The sequence below is a fragment of the Coprinopsis cinerea genome, assembly GCF_000182895.1.
Source record: "Coprinopsis cinerea okayama7#130 chromosome 4 map unlocalized cont3.4, whole genome shotgun sequence".
NCBI lineage: Eukaryota > Fungi > Basidiomycota > Agaricomycetes > Agaricales > Psathyrellaceae > Coprinopsis > Coprinopsis cinerea.
Genome location: NW_003307541.1, coordinates 993,097 through 1,013,291, shown reverse-complemented (window position 1 = coordinate 1,013,291; position 20,195 = coordinate 993,097). Strand labels below are relative to the sequence as shown.

The following is a 20,195-nucleotide window of genomic DNA, read 5'->3' as shown; positions in this document are numbered from 1 at the left end:
AGGTGAGGCCGTCTTATGGCTACACCCTCCCGGCCTGATTCAGCTCAGGCATTCCGGTTTCGAATGGAGTGAACTGGAGATGGTGTGGGATGTGCTTCTGGGATCCCCGGCACGCGCGTCGCCCGAAACATCCTGGTACAAGCACTCCAGCGTTGGCTTCGAATGAACTAGAGACGGTACTGAAGCGTGAGAGGGGAGAGGTGCAACGAGAATGGCCACTAGGGGCTTGCAGCGACGGGTCCCCCGCCCCCTCGAGCGCTACAGCGTCTGGACCTGTCAAGGGGTCTAGTGGCCGGGCGCCACCAGACTGGAACCGTGAATGAGACTGAGACACCTGAATGTCTCCAGTTCAGCGATGGCGAGAGCAGAGTGGGACCGTACGTACCTTGAGAACGACAACGAGGTTGCAGTAAAGGTCGTACCGCAATCTCAACGACGTGGCCGCGGGAAGGTCCGACCCATCTGATCGGAATCCGGAACGAGCGATGCCGGAAGGTCTTTGGAACGGAATACTCAAGGTCCCAATCTCAGACTTGAACCATCGTGATTTCAACCAGATATCGATACAGTCTTTATGACATTGCTGCGACCTGAGCCACCGTGTATGAGTACACGAAATCTCTGAATGACTTTTCTACTGATGCAGTTCAACATGGCCACGTTCAAGCTCAGTTCACCACGTTCCCTCACGTTCCTCGTGGGTGAAAGGAGGCAAAAGGGGCGGAGGCTTTGGGTGTGGGTGCAACGGAGCCATAAGGTAGGCGCGTGCGGGCGTATGGAGGTGCATTGTTTGATTTAATCCCCACCAACCACAGGATGTGTAAGAGTGTGGAACACCGTGGCAAAGCTCCAGCCATAGAATCTTTGGTCTCGGCTTAGCTGGGAGACATTGATAGGCCAAATGGAACCTCCAGCGACTGCTGCCATGACGTTTGAGCCAGTCAACTGGACGACGGTGTGTTTCAACCACAAATGAATGTAGAAATATGAAAAGGGTTGTCAATGAAATGAAAACAGCCAGGTGATTTTAGCCACAGCCCTGTAGGGAATTAAGTGGCAACCATGTGGGGAAACAAGCCCCTCGTGGATCAGGACCAACCAGGCTCGACCCTCGCGCGAGACTCTGAAAGACCGGCCTTTCAAAAGGCGTGGATCCAACCATCAGTATCATGTCGTCTTTGTATTCAGAAATTTACGACACTGCTCAGTAATTAGGAGCCAGGAATTGGTATGTGCGCAATCAACTGGCAGCTATACATCCAGCTTGTGCCGCGAGGTTCACGGCTGGGTAGAAGGGTTTTGCGGGTGTGGACCTACAGTGCCGTGTTAGTAGCTTTTTTAGGGAGTGTCGATCCCCGGTTATCTTCGCCTTTGGAAACGAGGCTGGGGAAGTTGAACGGACACCGTTCCTTCAGGACATGAGGCATCGGTGCGTATGTTATCGATGAGATGACCAGGTTGGGATCCCAAGTTAACGTTCAGCGGGCTGTTGTGCTTACACGCCGGTTCGTTTTGAGATGGTCAGGGCCGAATACGCGCAAGACGGGCTTGAACAACTCCGTTTCGCACTTTGACCAGTTCATTTCAAAGGCCAGGCCAAACGGCGTATCCCTCTATGCGTCAGCGACTCAGCACAGAACTGCAGTCCACGCCCCTGAGATTGAATCGACCGGGTACTAGCTCAATCCTGCACTCGTCTAGACTGAATACAACTGGCAAGTATTACAACCAAGTATAGAGTATACCTTCGCTCCGTCGACCAAGTAAGCCTAAGATCACCAAACGTTACCTTCGGTGGTAACCATCTCGGAGCATAAACACCCCCGCCTTTCTCTGGGAGAATTTTGAGGATCCTTTGAGAAATTAGCGCCCAACGTGAGTGGCGCTTTAAATTTGGTCAGGGGTGAGTAAATTGCTGGTACATACTCTCGTTTCCCCTACTTAATTTCCCGCAGGTTTAGGTGGTTTGGCCGAGTGCGGGGTATGTATTCACTTTAAATTGTTAGTGGGGAACGGGTGCCTGAACCTGCGGTTCAGTTCCTGGGAGATTTGAGCACAGGCACTATTGTGCTCGAGTGTGGGTGCCAGTGTGAGCGTGAGTGTGAGTGTGTTTGACCTGTGCGAGTGACGACTTTTCAGGGACGAGAGCTTAAGCCAAAACGCAGCTTTCCACCCCACATAATCAAAGTAAAGCAAATACACACCTACCAAGCAGCGAAAGCGAACCACTCGGTCCCAGGTTCCAATACCCTGGGACACCTCCTCCGATGGCTCGTTTCGAATTCATTTTGTTTGCTATATGACTAACTTCTGTACTTGAACGCCGATGCACTCAGGCTTGGACAATCAACATCAATTGAATTGGGCACATCGATTGCAAACTGGTCTGAAATTGAAACTCCCTCCAGTCTTGCGAAGCACATGTACACAGTGCTGCCATTCAATAGACACACCCCTACACAGTACTTTTATCTGCCAGCCGGTGCCAGCCGGTGCCAACGCGCTCGAAAACGCGTCACCGTCGCCGTCTGGGTCAGTAAATATATAACTACCATCGCCATCGCCGTTCGCTTTGATCGCGCCCACCTCTACATACTACTGAATAGACGCAATTTTTCAATTCAGTTCGAGCTCCAACCTGGAAGGACGCACACATGCAGTGCCATGCGAGCGATGTGCTTATTATGATGATGGGCGCCTTTCGGTTGGTATGTATGACGTAGTTCGTAGGTGCATATATGTAATTACGGGGGATCGGCGGTTTGGTTCGGAAGAGGGAGGCAGGGAGAGGAAGTTTTAAGCGCCCAGTTGGCGCCTAATTGTATTCCCGGGTGATTCCTGCCAGTGCTCGAAGGGTGAGATCTACTGTCTGCGGTTATGTGAGCTCGAGAGTCCGAGGGAGTACACGTGCATGGGCTGAGCGTTAAGACGGCTTTCTCGAGTCTAGTCCTGCAGTCCATGCATCCAAAGTTAGAACAAAACCAGTTCGTCTTATTCCGTAGAATGTATATTCCAAGTACGTGCGCGGATCCCTTGAGGTTACAAATATGTATGTCCAATTGGATTCGGAACCAGTGGAAGGAAGGTGAAGCCTCCACGAGATGGTTGCTTCTGTTCGCGTCTAATTTATCCTTTCCAGTTCACCCCTTCTATCAATTGCATAACGGACCTTGGTGGTGCGGTGAGTGGGTGCACGTGGTGGTGTAAAGGGATGTCCGAAATTCGACGTCGAGGGTGGAGCGGTGGAGCAACTGCCACTGGCACGTACAGCGATCATGGAAAGGCTATCAGAAGGCTAACAAGTTCGAAGTCCTACGTATGACAGTTATTTCTGTCTTATGTACTAGTAGAGAGTGAGTAAAGACTTTATGTCATCTGGTCGTTCTCCTACAACTTGTGTGATTCGACTTACTATCAGCACATTTTCGACAGCGAAGGCGAAGAGGAAATGGAAATGCTGTCAACGTACGTACAGTACTCCAAAAACATAGGCGATGATGGTGATTGTGACGAAGTTTTATAGCGTTTTGTCAAGGACGGCTAAGTATACGACAGTCGATTTTTTTGTCACAGGCGGAAATTCATCAGACCTAGAGCTAAGCAGGCGTTGCGTCAACCCCGGATCCTAGACTCGGTATGAGGCCTCTCAGCTCGGGGTAACGCATAAGTAAGTAATACAAGATTAAGCGCGCGTGGAGTGGGAGGCTAATTCGGGCGCCGTGACAGGGAAGTTCTCGTCGGAGCGCCCATCGTTGGAGAAGAAGAAGGATTCTTTTCTTAATTACAGTGGGTACTGGCTGTCATCAGTGTGAGCTAGAAGCTGTTGCTGTGAGTGTGATTGTGGGTGTAAGGGAAGGTGGGAGTGGGTGGGGTGTTTGGGAGGGAGTGAGGTCGAAGCAGGGCCTAGAGAGAGGAGCGGAAGCAGGATCAAAATAAGCACAAGGAGAAGGGGGGTCCGGGGTTAAGAAATGTGCGAAGGGAACTTTGAGGTTCACTGCCAGTTACAGTGTGCGCCTAACTGGCAGACGGACAGCGACTTGGAACTTGATCCCGGTTCGACTTATAGTAACGGCCAATTCAACCTAAATCAACACGACCCTTCGAAAGTCGACAGAGCGCCCAGTGAACTCACGCACTAGTAGTACTTTACACCTCCGCGATTCAAGATTCAGAGCTCCTTTCGCGGCATGCACATGCGGAGCAGAACCAAAACAACGCGAAGTTTACGTCAAGTCGAGCTGCCCTCGGCTCAGGCGTGTTTGAGGGAGATAAATCAAATCGACACGTTCAATTACCCCGCACAACGGATCTATTGAAACATCATTTTCCAACCCCTTGCAACATTAGTTTAGACCTTATAATCAAAGATCCCTTTCGTTCGGAGGATGGCGTCGGCTCAGCTCTGTGTTTTCAAAGGCAGGACTCCTGTTCATAACGTTATTGATGTTTTGATTTGAGTAAGAAGAGGATCAAATCGTTGGAGGAGGAACGTTGAAGTGAAAATGAAGTATACCTCTCCAGTCTTCATTAAATCATTCAAAGTAAACATAACCACTGCACTACTGTATGTTCTCTTCCCGAATTCCACTTCGTTCTGTTCTGCTCCGAATCGTCAAGCGGAGTGTCAGTTTCCATGTGCAGCTTAGGTATACACTTACATAGATGATAGATTGGCGACGGCACGGAATTAGAGAAGTACATAATTTCCGAGAGGATTTTTGCCTCGAGGCAAGGTTAGTTGCGTGGGGTGGGGTGGGGAGGTGGGGAAGTGGGATTTGGCGTTCGTCTGGGGTAAAGGTGAATTTGGGGAAGTTGGGGTGCAGTGAAAGCATTCCTTCGGAATCGTGTCACTGACGATTCGTTTCGCATACACGTTCGGTCTTACACCGCAGACGTGTAGGTGAAGTGGACGTGACCAGGATTCGAAGCAATGTGCTATGTAGTTTCTTCATCGAACTCATGACCTAGTCTCGTGGACCAGATGTCTTCGTAGTAAGTAAAGCAGAAGTGCTCGGAGATGCGACTGGTAACCAAATTCTTTTCACACTTCTTCATCGCCCTTCGTAAGTACTTACTTCTACTGATCCTCCTGGTCAATTGTACTCTGTTGTACATACTGGGTCAGTATAGTACTTCCAGAATCCCAAGTTACAGCACCTCCGGGTCAGTTCGCGGTCAGCAGGTCACGTCACCGGGTCACCCTCCCCTCACATGATTGATGGTTACGCACCACGTGTAGTGCGCGTCACTAGGGGCATGTGATCGTGATTTCATCTCGTGATTCCGTTTTGAGTTTGCGAATTCGATTTTATTATTTCGAACTGGGGGATGAGGGATTGTGCTGAGGGTCTACTTAGGAGGACTGCGTTGTTCTTTGAGGTGCTATGTAGAGTATTCTGAAACAAGCCTGCTGTATCGTTTCAATTTATGAATGTGAGCTAGAAGCGAGAACTCGAAACCGACCCCGCCCCCGAGACGGCCGAACCACGCAACACTGGCACACTTCCAAAGCGAACCAAACCGGGCCGGCTTCACACCACACTACACGTACGCAATGAAGCAAGACCCGTTCCGCAGCAGTTCGTCTGTATCCGTGTCCACATGCTCGGTTCGTCCGTCCGCCGGCTTCGCGGGTATTCCTGGATGATGGATCTATTAGTGGTGTGTTGAGCTGGGTTGAAGCTGGGTTCAATTGAATCTTTTCTTGGGTCCGACCTTCCAAGCCGTGAGGGGGTTCTGACGGTTGACGATTTCGTTTTCTCCGCCTACGACCACAGGGTCATACATTCGTACCACCACCACCACCGCTAGTGGGCATTTGCATCCGCATTTGCGTTTTCTGTTTCTTTTTCGTTTCGTTTGTCCTACCCGCCTACCTGTTGGACGACCTCGACGAAGAAGATAGGATTGGACGAGGATTTTTTAGGATCCATATCCCGGCAACATCATCGTCATTTCGTAGGAAGAGAAGTTGGAGTTTGAAGCTGGAAGACTCGCTCGTTGCTTTGGTGTTGGTGGATTTTTAGTACGAGTGACGACAGACGACGGACGACTGCGAATCGAATCGCCTCGCCGCTACTCGACTACTACATCCTATCGACAATTGCGTCCCATCGACTATTGCAGTCTACGGCGCACGCCCATCGTTGCACACCGCATCGTACGCATAGGGATACCACACCGTTGCACACCACACACGGCATAGGCGCAACGCCCGACGCATCCGCACCGGCATAACGCAGAAGCAGAAGCATAGGCACAACACGGAAGCTACTCCGCGCAACTCGACTTGACTTTATGGCTTTGACCGTTGGCTTATTCTTTGCAGTAGGCTGGTGAAGGAGCTTTGTCTAGTTTCTCTTTTTTTGTTGTTGTGTTTTCCTACTACGACTTCACAATCGCCCTCGCTCTCTTACCTCTCTTAACATCTCTCATCTCTCACTTTTCTCCTCTCTCTCTCTCTCAACCTCGCTCTATCACTCTCTCTTTCCCTTACACTCGATTCCCATTTCCCCCGTTTCCTCTCTTCCCTCACTCGCTCGCGGGGTATAATCCCCTGCATCTCTTTGTTTCGTTTTCTCATTTGTATTTTTGGGTTTTTTTAAAAAACCGTTAAAAGTATTCGGGTTCTTCTCATCCTAGGTGCGTAGTGTCTTCTTAGTTCTGGGTGGTAAGAAGGGTTTGGTTGACGGTGTATGTTTAGGAGGAATCCCAGCGCCATATCACGCACTGCATCTCGAGTACCGAGTACCGCATACCGAGCTTTCAAGATTCTTGGAAGATACCTTACCTTCCCTACGTCGCCGGACCTTGGAATCGAGGTGGATCGTATCGGTGTTTGAGGAGGAAGGGGTGGAAGTTAACTTTTGTGAGTCTTTGGTCTTTATTTGGTTTATCCTTTTTTTGCCTTCTTGGATGGGATGGGTTTGGGTATCTACCTATTCATCTATCTTGCTTGCCATCCTTCCTATCCTCGCTATCCTCGCTATCGCTGTTGGCTTTCGGCTTCCCCTCTTCTTGGGTTTGCCACTACCCCCTCACCTCACCCGCACACCCCTTCCCTTCCCTTCTCCCACCGCCTGCATTCCACAGCCTTCATCTCCCGTTCTCCCGTCCTTCCACTTCCCGTTCTTTCCCATTCTTTGTTCCCTCAGGCCTCAGGCATCATCCTGGGATTCGGGGGTTGATTCCTATCCCTATCCCCATCCCTATCCGGGACTTTCCCCCCCTAAGTATGGATAATCCCGTTTGGCCTGCTGTGTCCCTTCTTGTGGAAATCCCCTTTCGTGTGGAATTGTTTAGTCCCGCCATGCTTGACTTGACGTTTTCTTTCCGTTCGTTTTCCGGAACCCTCCCGGTACTGACTGGTCTTGTCTCCTCCCTTTTCCTGAAATCCTGTGGATCCCAACGTCGATTCATCACTCGACTCTACTTCTGACTTTGATTATCCCGACTTGTCGATCCCTCCCACTTGCACAACGATACCCAACCTCGACACTGACTTTGGCACCTTGGACGTCTTCGACGCATATGATTATCCCTCCAACGCTCGCCATCGTTACAATCCAAATTTCAACCCCGAATCAAAATCTGATTTGGGTGTTATCATGAATTTGAATTTGGATTCGGAACTTGGCTTGTGCTCCCGCCTCGACGACGACAACGACAACGGGTTATGCAACGGATATCATTATCGTTCCCGCCCTTCGTGCCACCGCCACCGCCAACCTCGTGAACCACACAGACCCATTCCCGTTCACATCAGCAATACCAGCGTCGGCGACGACGACGCTAACAACAACATCATCATCTTTAACAACAGCAATTATCACAACAACAAAGACGACGACAGCGACATCGCGAGGAATAGGAAGATGTCATCGTCGTTTTATGCACTACCGGCACCTGTGCTCTGCCTCGCGCCTGATGTGGTGCGGCGGTTGGAAGGTGGGGAGGCAGTTGGGGGGTTGTGGAATGGTGCGTGCTTTTTCTTCTTTTGATTGGGTTTTTGGGTTTTGTGTGGTTGGTTTGGATTTTGTTGGGTTTATTGGTTTTGGATGTGGTGATTGGATGGACGCTTATGATTTTCTTTTTGGTTTATTGGTTTTTATGGGGATTTTGCGACGACGACTATGATGACTGCTACGGAACGAACCCGAATTCGGCGACGAAACGAACTCGAATACCGACGAACTCGGTTATCGACGTCAACGAACGTGAATTTCGACGACAACGATCTGTGAAATACCGACCCCCCAACTCAACCCAACCCCCGAACCTTACTCACTCCCCTCCAATGCAACAACTTTATTCCCTCCAACGCAACAACAACAAACAGTCTTCTCAAAGTGCAAACAATCCCTCCAGAATGGTCGGAGATTGGAGAATATATCGTGGAGGTTGTGGTATAGGGAGATGACGCTTGGGAAGGAGTTTGCTACTTATTCTCCAGGGTGTACTCCAGGGTGTACTGCCTGTTCTCCGGGGGATACGTGTACTGGGTATTCTCCGAGGGGTCTTCGTGAAGGAGGAGGTAGGGGCGCATATATGCACTTAGAGGATGAGAAGTTTGCGGATGTCCAGGAGGAGATGGTCGGGAATGGTGTAGCCCTCAAGTACGCCGAAATGGACGACCCAAGTCCCATACACCGGGTGAACAAGGACGATACCGAGTACCGACCGCCGACGCCGCTTTCGGATCCTCTGCCGCCGCCTAAGCCGACATCAGCGTCGGTATCGATATCTGCGCCTCAAGCTTGTAGGAAGGAGGAGGATCAGGAGACAGAGAAAGGTTCGTACACTTACACATGCTTTCGTTTGTTTATTCTTAGGTCCGGTTCTCTGGACTTGGATTGTCTTCTCTTCTTTTTCTTGGGTTTTCTTCTTCTCTTCTTTGCTTTTGGATTTTTCGTCTTCTGTTGGAACTTGGTGTTCCCCTCTTCTGCTGGAGGTTGTGCTTGTTTGGGAGACCGAATGTTCTTTCCTTATTTTCTGCCTTTCTTCCGTTTTATCTTTTCTGTCTTTCTTTCGTGAGGGATTCATGGGGTATTTTTTTTATCTCTCTTTCGCTTTCTTTCGGTCTTCGCTTTGTTCTGCCTTTTGGCGTTTTGGGTTTCGAGAGGAGTTCTGGCATACTCGGCTTGTTTGTCACATTTGTTTTTTGGGTTTTCCTACTCCGCCTTTCTTCTAGCGTGTTTTGGTGGTCTTCTTCCTGGTGTTCTTCTTGTCCGCTTCGGTTCTTGTGTCAGCTACGGCTATTTGTCTCCTTCCTTCTCATGTTCGCTACGGCTATTTGTCCCCTCCCTTCTCGTGTTCGCTACGGCTACTTCGTGTCAGGTCGGCTACCTAGCCAGAGAGGGGGCAAGGGGGCTGTGGGAGAGGAAGCCTAGCGCAGGACCAGGACAAGTCGAGGACAAGGATGGGGAGACGGGGAGAGGCTAGACCCGACCGTGCCCCACATGCACATGCCCGTTGCACTTGCCTCCCTCTTCGTTCTGGCCATTCATTCATTCATTTTTCATTATTGGTTTTTTGATTCCTTTCCTATACGGAATGAGTTCAGGGTTGTTTTTTTTTCTTTTGTGATTTATGATTCATCTCCGCAGGGAGGCGTGAGGCTTAAGGCTTGGTGTCTGGATTTGTCTTGTCTACTCTTGCCTCTACGCTTGCCTCTACGCTTGTCCTGTGGCGACGCTTGTGTTGTTTACCCTCCTCTCTCGTCTCGTCTCTCGTTTCTGCTTCGTTTATTTTGTTGAACTTTGGACCTGTTAGTCTTTTTTCATTTCATTTTCTTGGTTTGCCCCCTGTTCTCGTGACCCTGACCCCATTCGATTTTCGTGGGGTAGGGATGGCTAGTTTGGCAGTGTTCATTGTTCGTTGTTTAATTTGTTGTCGGTGGGCACTGGTTGTTTTCATTTCGCTTGGGGGACAGGCCAAGCGAGGCTCCGACGAGGTCCGAGTATGAGTCCGAGTCTGGGTGTTTGATTCGTTTTTTTCTTGCCCTTGGCTTGGGTTTTTTTGTGCTCACCTTTTCGCTTTCGCTTTCTGTTGGATTTTTGGTCTCCTTTCGACTCCGTTTCGCTTTCACTTGTGATTTTGGTTCCGCTTTCAATTTGGTTTTCGCTTCGCTTATCACGCTCCTCCATCCATGCAAGAGCGCTAACGTGACTTCTTTTTTTGTTGTGATGATGTTGGGGTTTTAGGACGCCGGTGTTTTGATCAGGTACCGCTTCCGCAAGGACGACAGCCTCAAGGACAAGGGAATCATTCCAGTCTACATCAAGGGCAACTTGAAGGGAAGGCTGCGCACGGGCAGGGTCAAGGAGCTAGTTCGACTCAAGTTCCGGAAACTGGTACCCGTCTTTTAACACCCGAATCTTCTGACGAGTGTATTGCTACTACCTCGGCTGTGACGGCGACACCGGCCACGACGACCACGACTACAACATCGACACCATCGAACCACGCAAAGACGACGAAGCCGTCTACAACGAAACGCCGGTCGAGTTTCTTGTCGATGAGTGTGGGCGAGATTATTTGTGAGGTTGTGAAGCCTGGTGTTGTTTGTGAGTTTGAGGTTCGGCGAGGGGGTCATCAGAGGGGTGTTGGTGGATCAGGAGGGGAAGAAGTTGGGGCTGCCGGGGAATCCGGTACGGGAAGTCAAAGCGGGGCAGTTGAATCGACTGAAGGCGGGGAAGCCGGTACGACTTCAGAACGCGGGGAAGCTAGTACAAGCACGGAACGCGGGGAACGCATGAAGGGCGAGAGCAAGATGATCGCTCGGTCTCCGCGGACCTCTCCGGGATTGGCTCAAGCTTCGTCGAGTTCGTCTTCCGATCCTCTGCAGCGTGGGGTTGGCGTGAGTTATGAGGTTGAGGGTGTGGGCGTGGGTTCTTCTACTACGGCGACGACGATGATGGGCAAGGCGAGTTCCGTTGTGGTGTCGAGCGGTACGACGGCGACCTCGACGACAACGGTGCATCCAAGCTCGACTTCGACCTCGACATCGGTACACCCAAGCTCGACTTCGACGTCCCCGCACGCCCTACCGCAGATACCGATTCCTCAGCAACTTGGAGGTGTCGTTTCGCAGCTTCCTACGCCTGGAGCTGAGGTTGATGATGGGGATACATTGCCTTTTAGTTCGATTGGGTCTGCGGGTGGGGTGATGAGTGCTAAGGAGATGGAGGGTGTGGTGACTAGCAAGGCGGTGGAGGAAGAGGGGAATGCGCAGATGAACGAGGTTCTGTCTAGTGACTCATTGGGTGCGTCTCTTTTTCTTTTCTTTTTTTTATCATGAATGGCGGGACTTGATTTTTATTTTATAACGAAGGGATGGGTAATCTAACACTTTTTTTCTAGTGAACTTGAAGCTCCCACCTTCGCCTTCATTGTCGGATTCGTATATTCTTGCGCATCCGGTTGAGGTGGGGATGACGCCTGTGATAACGGAGACTGCGCCTAGCACGCCGCCTGGGCCTTTGGTGCCGCTACCGACGGTGGCATTTATGCCTTCGCCTTCTCCCTCGGCTGAGCCGTTGCCAACGACTTCAGCTGTGCCGCCTGTGCCTTCGCTTTCGACCATGCAGTTGCCATTACCAAGCACTCCACCTCCAACGCAGCCCTCGATCTCGACTACGATCGTCGACTCCACCAGCTCTGATAATCATGCTATTACTTCAACCCCGACTACGGAAACCGCCGCTACCGGTTCTTCGACTGCTACCACAACCACAGCGCCGAGTTCATCGTCGACGAGCAGCAACCCGCCGACGCTCAACCCGCGCACGCCACCGCCGGCACCGCCGGCCCCGCCGACGCTTGTGATCGTGAACCCTACGCCTGGGCCTACGCCACAGCCCACGCCGCCTACTACGCCGCTGTTGTTTGGGAGTGGGGGTAGTGCGAGGCAGGGCAAGTTGTGTGTTGACGAGTTGGATTCGAGGGGTGGGCAGGGGCAGCAGGGTCAGTATTTGATCCCCCCCCAGCCTGGGTCTAGGAAGAGTGGTGGTGGTGGGAGGTCTGGGGGCGCGAGGAGTGCTGGCGGAAGTGGTGGGAGTAAGGGCGTTGTTGGGAGTGGGAAGGCGTCGACGTCGCAGAGGTTGTTGAGTGATGAGGAGGATGTGGACCCGCTTGGTGTTGTCCCGCCGTTGAGTTTGGGCCCGTCGACGCTTTCGCGTGATGATGATGATGGTGACGACCAACTGCATACCCTTGCGACTGGTGATTCGTCCATGATACTTCCTGCTACGACTGCTGCTCATGACCGGCATACTCAACTACCGCCATCGCCTATTCAACCGCCGTCTGATATCCGGCCACAGCAATTACCTCCGGCACCGACGACGAAGGAAAGATTGAGGGAACGAGGGGAGGGGCATAGGCCTGCGTCGTCTGTTACGAGTATAGCGTCTGTTACTTCGCTTGGGTCGTCGAAATCGACGAGGTCGACGAGGAGTAGTGCCTCTTCGGTTTCTTCGAGGGCGAAGGGGAAGAAGAAATTGGGGGCGGGGTTGAGGAGAGGTGGTTCGTCGTCGGCGTCTTCAGGTGCAGGCGCGGCGTCTTCCTCTTCTGCTGCGGCTGCCGCTGTCCCATCGACCACCCAAATCTCTTCCGCCGCGACATCGACTACCGCGACCACCTCGACTACCGCTACCTCCACCGCTGCTCCCCCTACGACCCCCGGTCCGACGACCTCAACTGGAATCAAAGCAGGAGGAAAGGGAGGCTTCGTCGCGGGTAAAGCCAAATCCCGATCTGGCGTGCGGGGACGGCTGGGCCTAGGAGCGCGCTCGAGGAGCAGCGCGAGTGTTGCGAGTGTTGCTAGCAGCCGGGATGAGAGGAGTCAAAGTGGGAGCAGGAGCGGCAGTCGCAGTAGGAGTCGCGGCAGGGGGATGGGAGAGATGGGTATGGGGTTGGCTGCTGCTGCTGTTGGTGTGATGACTTCTGTTGTGGATCATCCTGGTGGTCCTTTGACTGCAACGGGTGCTGGTGCTACTGCAGCTGCGCCTATGATGCCACCGCCTCCGCCTCCTCCGGTATCGGCGATTGTGACTGAAGCTGCGCGGGCGAGGAGTAGGAGTCGGGGTCGTGGACGGGGGAGTTTGACTTCGTTTGCGGAGTTGACGAGAACGTTGAGTCATGAGGATGTGGAGGAGGTTAGTGGGGAGGATGAAGAGGAGGAGGATGGGAGTGAGAGTGAGAGTGAGGAGGACGAGGTGAGGAAGAGGGAAGAGGTTGAGGCGGAGAGGAAGAAGAGGGAGGAAGAGGAGAAGAGGAGGCTTGTGCTTGTTCAGCGGCAGCAACTTGAGCAGCAGCGTCAGCAAGAACAGCTACGACAGCAAGAACGGCAACGTCAGCAGGAGCAGCTGCGCCTGGAGGAGGAGAAGAGGATTGCGATTGAGCAAGAGCGTGAGAGGGAGAGGAGAAGGATGGTGGAGTACGAGATGGCGTTGAAGAGGCAGGAGGAGGCCAAGGCTCAGGCGCAGTTGTTGGCTCAGCAGCAGCAGAATCAGGTTGCGACAGCCCAAGCTCACCCTCACGCTCAGACTCACCCTCATCCTCATCCCCAACACCTACACCATCGCGCCGCCGGTTGCGAGAAGAAGAGCAAGTTCAATATCGGCTCTAATTCGGATGATGGGAGTGTTAGTGCTGTTGCGAGTAAGAGTGGAGGGAGCGGGGATAGTGTTGGTTACAGGCCGTATATGCAGTATTCGGTTGGTGGGATTGGGGCGTCGAATGGTCAGCAGAACGTGCATGGAGGGCAGGCCAGTCAGCAAGGGATCAATCAGCAAGGCAAGCTTGAAGGACAGATGGCTCAGCAAGGCAAACTTGGGGCACAGAATGCTCAGCAGAGCAAGAGACCCGAGTTGGACCAGCTGCAGCTTGCGGCTGCGTTGCAGGCTGAGGCTGAGCGTGTTGAGAGGGAGAAGGGGAAGGGGAAAGCGAAGGAGGAGGTTTCGGCTGCGGTGGCGAAGGGGAAGGGTAAAGCTCAGGAAGGGGATGGTGCGGCGAAGGGGAAGGCCAAGGAGGGGAATGGGAAAGCGAATGAAGGTGATGCTCCGCACACCAGTCTGTCCTCGCCTTTGTTGCCCCAGACAACGAAGAAGACGGTCGTCCTTACGAGTGACGAATACACGACGGACGAGGATGAGGATTCGTGGACTAGTGAGGATGGGGATGATAGTAGTGAGGTGCGTGGCTTTGCTTGTTCTCCTTTGGTCTCTGGAAATGACGCTAATGACGATCGTTCGTTTGTGATTGGTGTAGGAGTCCCGTAAGCCACCTTTGCAACCGTCCGGTCAGATTGCACGACGACACTCGCATGTGGACGGGCAATCGGGTGGAGGGCCTTCTCAACAGAGGTCACATACTTCGACTGGGCAGTACGCCCAAGGACAAGCTCAGCAACCGCCGCAATACTATCAAGCCCGTCGTCCAGGTCTCTACCGCACGCACTCGCACGGACTCCCGAACAAGTTGATGACGAAGCGCGAGATTCAGCGACAAGCGCAGCTCACGATTGAGCGTGCTGCTGCCCAGCTTCAACGGGAGGAAGAGGAGAAGCGGAGGCATAAGGAGATGTTTATGAAGAAGCCCACGTCTTCGTTTAGGGATCTGACCAAGTTGGGAGGAGGCTTTACTGCTGTTGATGGTGGTTCTTCTGCCGGTGGGGGGGATGGTGTGCCGCAGAGGACGAAGAGTGTGGGGTTGTTGACGCAGTTGATGAACCCTGATCCGTCGATTTTCCCAGAGAATCATCCGTATAGGCGGGGGTATAGTAGTGGTGAGATTCCGAGGGTTGGAGGTGGGATGGGTGGGTTTGGGCCGTTGACGAGTTTGAGTGGCCCGGATGGGCGGAGGCCGCAGGTTCAGCCTTTGCAACAGACGCATGCGGAGCAGCGGGCGTATCATGCGCAGGTTCAAGCGCAGAGGCAGCAGCAGCAACAGCAGGTTCAGCAGATGTTGGCGCATACGCAGCAGCAGATGCAGATGCAGGTTCAGAGGCAGGCGTTGTTGGTTCAGCAAGCTGCGGAGCAGAAGAGGAAGGAGGAGTTGCAGGCGTTGGCGCAGGCTAGGCTTGTGGAGGAGGATAAGAGGAAGGCGGAGGAGGAGGAGAGGAGGGTTAGGGAGGAAGAGGAGGCGAAGGTGAAAGAGAGGGAGGCGAAGAAGAAGGGCAAGGCGGCTGTGGTTCCGCCGCCCGCGCCCGCTCCTGCTCCGGCACCAGCGCCAGCGCCTGAGAAGCAGACTCAGCAACCCAAGCCTCATCGTCGACAAGACTCGCAGTCTTCCCAGGTTTCACAGCAATCCAAATCGTCTCAACCGAAATCGCGGCAGGTCTCGAGCCAGATGGTTCCCCGTGGGCTGAGGTTGGGAGGGTTGCAGTTGAGCAAGAGTAGTGCTGCGTTGCCTGTTGCTTCTCAAGTGCAGGTTGGGAGTGTGAATGTGAACGTGAACCCGAATGGGCCGGTCGAGGAAGGGGTTGGCGGTGTTTCTGCTGCTTCTACGGTAACGGTTGATGCTACGACCCCGAGTGCGAAGGGAGCGGCTGCGGCTGGTGCCGGTGCTAAGGTGACGACGTCGAGAGAGTCTTCGAAGAGTCGTGGTGCGCCTTCTAGTACGGCTACGACTTCGCCTACCAAGCAACAACCTCCTACTGGAAGTGGAGGCTACCGACCTCGTGGCCCACCTCAAGGACAGGAGCTGGAAGATTCGGATAGCAGTGATTCTGATGGAGATGATAAGGAGAACCATTTGTTGATGTCGAAGAGTGTTGCGCAGGAGAAGTTGAGGTTGTTTGCGGCCAAGAGGGGGATTGTGACTGGTGGGCTTGCGCATATGGCGAGGGTTGCTTCTGGATCTGGGGCTGGGGCGCAGCAGAGGCCTGGTGGGGAGGAGGATGTACCTGCGTGGGTGAGGGAGACGGAGAGGAGGCAGGGTGAAGTTGAGAGGGGACATCAGCAGGTTCTTCGGCAGCAACAGCAGCAGCAGCAGCAACATCCGCCGCCTCCACCGCCGCCGCCTGCCCCGCCTGCGCCTATCCCGTTGATGCACCCGTATAACCTTCCTGCTCCTGCCCCGCCTACGACACCGCGTACGACGCGGCGGTTGATGCTGAGGAAGGAGATGTCGGAGAGTTTTAGGCGGCAGTTGTTGTGGGAGCGTCAGCAGGCTGCTGTGCCTATTCGAAGGACGAGTAGTAGTACTGCTACGTCATCGCAGTATTCGTCAGGGAGTAATAACGGGAATGGTGGGAGGGGGAATGCGTTGAGTAATTTGAGGCCGTTGACTGCTGCCCCTATTACTGCTTCGCCTAGTATGGTTCAGTTGCAGCCTAAGGGGAGTGGGAGGAGTGAGAATGGGAGTGAGAGAGGGGGAGGGGATGTGAGGGGTGGAGGGGAGAGGGAGAGGAGGGGGAGTGGGGAGCAGCAACCTGGGAGGCCGTTGAATCCTGAGGAGATGGAGGAGAGGAGGAGGAGGGCTCTTGCGAGGAATAGGAGTTGGGCGAATAATTATCATACTTCTGGGTGGTAGTTGGCGTGTTGAGGCTTTCCTCTGTGGTATTCCTCGTCTTTTTCCCTCTCGGTTCTTTTTTTGGTTATGGGTCGAACAACATCGTCATGCACATGCAAATATTCATTTCTCTTTTTCCTTTTTTTTTTTTTTTCTCGTTTCTTTTTTCATCGTCTTGGTCCTGGTTTCCGTCTGTGTATTTTATTGTATTAACTACTCCTCTCGTCGTCTGCTCGTTTGTCGCTGTCGATTATGTTTCCGTTTCTCGTTCCATCGAGTCTCTTTCTCTTTCTTTACGATTAGTAGTATCCCACTCATCATCTATATCAATCATCATCCCTCTCCATCGACTGTTCTTTTCTCTTCTTCTTTTCATACTACACCACACGTCATACTATCTGTCTCTTTTTTTATCGATATCGATCTCACTCAAACCTCTCTGTCTCGCGCTTCTGTTCGAGTTGTACCTTACTACGTCTTTTTTACCTCGCATTTTTTGTTATAATGTCCTTTTTGTGTTGTTGGTACTCGATTATTGGGTTTCTTGGATGTGTCGTGCTTTTGGCCGTGTGCTTTTTCGTCGTCGCTGCTGTGTGGTTGATGTATGCGCGGGTGATGTTCGTTGTGCGGTTAACGTTGAAGCGGGCGAGAGTGCGCGGCGAAGAGCAGGATCCGGGTATCCGTTACGAGTTGCCTTCACTTGCGAAAAGACTTGACCTTTTTATTGTCTGTGGAACCTTGTCCGTGAATGTACAGTAATGTCATGGTTTTCCCTTTCTCTGTGGTGATTGGGTGTGTGATCGAGGGAAGAGGTTTGACTCGGAGTGCGGGTGGGAGTGTTGGCTTGGAATTCGGGATTTGGAAAGTGGCTGGGGGTGGTGAGGTTCGCCTGGTACAATGTTCGTCTACGAAATAGATATTGGGGCGATAAGTATACATGCTTAGGTGCTACGAGTAGAGATGTGGTAGTGGAGGCTGAGGTTACGAAAGCTTCGAACGCACAGTTTGAATGGACACTGGCGCGACTCGGGGGTGCAGGTGGGTTCTCGATGAGCTGTCAGCCGCCGGTGCGGTAAGCTCAGGCTGCTTTCGTTCTTCGCGGTGCCGAGCTGGTTTGACGGCATCACGAGAAGGTCTTTGGATGACGTTGGAAAAGTGCTTCGTATGAGTAGTTGGACTCGCCAGCATATTTTTGTGAAGTATAGGTGGTGGTATTTGTGGACTCTGTTGTTGAGATCTCGATTTCTCGTGTTCAAAATCGAGTGAAATCGAGTGGAAGATTGGGCTATATTTTGGGATTGTAGGAAAGGATGGAGGATGGAAAGGGGTATTTTTGTAAGGCGTGATAGGGTCTTTTGGGAGGATGGGTACGGATGGGGAATAGGGTGTTTGGAATGCGTTTGGGGCGAAAAGTATGTACAAGGTCTACCAGAAGGGGCTTGCAAATTCAGTCCAGAATGAATACCGTGAATCTTGCATAAACGTTTGGTAGACAATCTAAAAGGAAAGAGAGATCCTTTTATACATGAAACCCTGATAGTATTGTCCTGATATCTACATGCGTGGATCCTTCTTGGTATGTAGCAGCGGCGCTGAGACTGTAATGGTTGTGGGGTGATGCAAAGGAAGGCGAATCCAGGCCTGCGAGACGAAGTGGAGGTTTACAATTGAGCATTTGGTGAAGTGGACAAGCTTAAGGGCGGGGAGTGGGGACGTCAGATGGGTTTACTACTACTTTGACTCTGATCGGTGAAAAGGTTTGAATGGGAATAAATAGAAGGAGATTTTGTGAAGGTTGCCTTACTGGTATGGTGGTTCTGGATCTTGCAGATTTGAGGGCGATGACAATTTTAGTGGAGTGGGTATTGAAAAAGAAAGTGGGATGGCGAGCAAAATATTGACGAGGGTGTCTTTAGACTGCTGTTCTTCAGTTGATGATGGATTTCCGATGGTAAGACTCTTCAACTTGGGTTGCGCCTTGGGGATAGTCAGTACCATTGGGTGGTTGATATATCATCGGTCTTTTCATCTCAGAAAAGGACGGCAGGAAAGGAAGAATGCGTATGGAAGGTGGCAGGAAGGATATTTGAATTTCGGTCCAATGGGTCCGTTAATCCGATCTCATGACAGGGGATTACGAAGTAGGTCAATATTTTGTAAAGAAGAGGTAATTTCTGTAAAAGGAGCGATCGAGAAGAAATAAGGGTACTTTTTGGTCGGTTAACTTTGGGCGCTCGATGTCCGCCGGAGTCGAGAATCCTTTTTTGGAGGGTTCAGTGCTCGGAGGTGAGGATTGGCCGTTTGTTCGACGATGATCTGGGAGCTCGACCATAACCAGGATGGATTATTATTGGGTATGTTACTCCATCGGTTTAGAGCGCCAGTCGCGCTCGTGATTATCGATTGAGCGGAGTCTGGAGAGGGTGGCGTGTTACATTGCCAACTGCCTCGATGCGTCGGAATTTGGGAATCAGTGCCATGACTTTTGGGTCCATTCTTCGAGGCTCCTACAAGACCTGTGGAGTGTGAGATCTATGTACTCGGAAGTCCTGCCTCTTTGCGGCCCATTTCAATATGGCAAAACCAGGCGTACAGGTAGGTATTTAGGAGCGGAGGGGTCATTGTTGCGTAATGAAGTCAGATAAGTTAACGTTCAACGGATGACTCGGAAGTTCTAGACGATGTTTCATGGAGTTTGTGATGGAGTTTGGGTCTTCCGGAATAGATGAGGAGCTTCCTGGCCAGTACTACCGCTTCCAGCGCATTTGATGAAGAAAATGGGGAATAAACTTCGGCTCAAGAACAGAAAGGAGCGGTATGTCTGAGCCGGTAAGCCGGTTGGTGGTCGAGGGAGTCCCTATAAAGCCGCCCAGTGAGGCCAGGTGCGAAAGGGACGGTGGCGAATTAAAGCCCCTTCGATATCGTCGGCCTATCGAGTAGTCTTCAAATTCAAATCAAGGTCATTTCTTCTGGAAAACATTCGAACCACTTTTGCTTCATGATGTCAAGGAGGCGGATTTAGCTCTAGCGCCGTGGATAAAGGGTCTCTTTAGAGAAATGATATTTTTCAACACGTTTCTTTTCTTCCAGGGACTGCGATAGCGCTTTTCCGAGTCTGAGTCTCGTCTCGGATTCTTTTTACCAGTTGGGAAATAGGAAGCACGGGTGTACCGCCCCTTGATGATGTGTCGCATGGCTTACCCTACCGCTGTATCCTGGCTCCTCGGTGGTTACCGCCGCATGAACGTAGCCTCAGGGCGCTATCTGTAATTTACAGCAGTCGTTTTTAGGTTCCTGTCGTGATGCACTGGCAGCGATATCATATCCTCGTTCGAGTTTCCTGGTAATGCTGTAACAAAAGTGATCCCGCGAGATGTATACAGTTGTCAAGACGAAGGACTGCGAGGCTGCGTACTCGCAGTCCGCAGCGACTGTATTCACAGCAGAACATGGGCCATCACTGGCAAGCGAGGACAAGGCATCTCCTGAAATTAGCCGCCCAAATTGCCGGCCGATGACGTACGGGGATGCCGGAGCCGGTAAATGGGACCAAACAACGGTGCCGCCCGTCGCCTGAATCTGACTTGGCCCTTTTGACCCTGACCGCTGTTGTTCGCGTGCCGCCTTGACCGTTCTCTTTCCGGCGACGATGTCCTCAAACGAAGACGAGTATAACGACC

At 52.1% G+C, this 20,195-nt stretch overlaps 2 protein-coding genes across 2 annotated transcripts; both read left to right on the top strand.

The window, feature by feature from the left end:
• Positions 1-652: 652 nt before the first annotated feature.
• On the top strand, positions 653-4,139 carry CC1G_14350 (hypothetical protein; the record flags this gene model as incomplete). The annotated part of the gene is made up of 13 exons (XM_002911305.1): positions 653-735; positions 1,147-1,228; positions 1,293-1,433; positions 1,702-1,763; positions 2,007-2,095; positions 2,337-2,532; positions 2,626-2,708; positions 2,956-2,984; positions 3,140-3,181; positions 3,326-3,353; positions 3,433-3,465; positions 3,727-3,808; positions 4,034-4,139. 13 exons carry the CDS (start codon positions 653-655, stop codon positions 4,137-4,139), a joined length of 1,056 nt encoding a protein of 351 aa, XP_002911351.1.
• Positions 4,140-11,582: 7,443 nt separating this feature from the next.
• CC1G_12463 (hypothetical protein) lies at positions 11,583-16,536 on the top strand (the record flags this gene model as incomplete). The annotated part of the gene is made up of 2 exons (XM_001838518.2): positions 11,583-14,195; positions 14,272-16,536. 2 exons carry the CDS (start codon positions 11,583-11,585, stop codon positions 16,534-16,536), a joined length of 4,878 nt encoding a protein of 1,625 aa, XP_001838570.2.
• Positions 16,537-20,195: the final 3,659 nt, after the last annotated feature.